Genomic DNA, 1,326 nt, shown 5'->3' on the forward strand with positions numbered 1-1,326 from the left:
ACAAAAAAATTACTGTAAACAAAAGGGGGACCCACCTAGAAAGGTTTAAATAAAATAAAGATCCCATGAAGCTCATTACTGCCTCCTTTTATGATCCATTGTTTTTTAGTTTGAGTCATCAGTGAATGTTTTTATTTTTGGTTGTTTTAATTTTGGAATCTGTGTGATTTTTATTATGTAATAAGAAGGAAAAAAGCAACATCGACTCCAAGAATCAGTCCGAAAACATCGGCACCCCAAAGCAGTTAGACTGATGTTAATAACGGTCAGAAAGTATGAAAATATAAGCAGCATTAAACAATTTCTAATAATCCAATTTTACTGCAGACTAGATTTGGATTCTGGGATTTTTACATTTGCTGTTGCTCCAGTTACTGCATTTGGTTTTTCTTGTTGTTTTGAATTAACGTTTGGTTTAAAAAATTTAAACAAAATTTAAAGTCTTTATTTTGATGCTCCAAGTTTGAAATATTCCTGTATTTAGATGCTGACCTCAGTCCTGGTTATTATTGCCAATTATTACTAGAAAACATTGGATATAGATAATGAACTAATTATGACTCATACAGTGTTTCCTTAACTACAGGCTTTGGTGGAGGAAACTTTGCTTTGATGCACTGAGATTAAGTTTTCTTTTTTTGTGTTTTGGTCGATAAAGAATGAGATCAAGTATCTTTTATTTTCATTATGGACTAAAGGGAAAGTTTTCAACCAATATTTCAGAGTAAGGAGAAGAAATTCCATTTAAACTCTAATCTTAACATCTTGCTTCTGTTTTTATGGAGGTAAAGACTAAAAAAGATTAAAACTTTAAATCCATCACATTTACAAATGAGTATGTGGAGGATTTTGGAATCGTTTAGAAACAGCTGTTGTTATTATTATTATTTTTATTCCAAGGATTAGAATAATGCTACTAGCCTCTTTAATAAGACTCAGTTCCCTGCTGACGCTTCGCATTGGGAAAAGAAAAACAGAGAAGAAAGACCTAAAAACGTGTGCAAATGTTTACGAAGTCAACCACAAGTCGGCTTGTGTTGCACCTGATCACCAATACAAATGTAAATGACCTTTTCTAATCTGGTTCTGAAGTCACTATTTTTCCTTTTTTTTGTCCCAGATGGAAAGAAGATTACTCTGACTATAGGAAACCAGATGACCTATAAGAAGATTTACAACGTTGTTGGATACTTGAAAGGAAAGAAGAATCCAGGTGAGAAAGTTACAGGAACACATTAAATCAACGTCATAAACCTTCTGCAGGAGCTTCTGGCTGCAAACTCCACCAAATAAACCTGCTTTGATTCGTCCATCAAGATTCATTAT

The 1,326-nt window shown here is 33.0% G+C and overlaps 1 protein-coding gene across 1 annotated transcript in view; it reads left to right on the forward strand.

Annotated features, from left to right (window-relative positions):
• The window catches only part of naaladl2 (N-acetylated alpha-linked acidic dipeptidase-like 2), a 576,898-nt gene that overhangs the window by 351,238 nt on the left and 224,334 nt on the right, over nucleotides 1-1,326 (forward strand). Inside the window, exon 11 of the mRNA XM_015382993.1 lies at nucleotides 1,121-1,213. Within this exon, the coding sequence (XP_015238479.1) occupies nucleotides 1,121-1,213 (93 nt within the window). The remainder of the gene's footprint in view (nucleotides 1-1,120; nucleotides 1,214-1,326) is intronic.

The sequence above is a fragment of the Cyprinodon variegatus genome, unplaced genomic scaffold (genome assembly GCF_000732505.1).
Source record: "Cyprinodon variegatus isolate N-32 unplaced genomic scaffold, C_variegatus-1.0 Scaffold272, whole genome shotgun sequence".
Classification (NCBI taxonomy): Eukaryota; Metazoa; Chordata; class Actinopteri; order Cyprinodontiformes; family Cyprinodontidae; genus Cyprinodon; species Cyprinodon variegatus.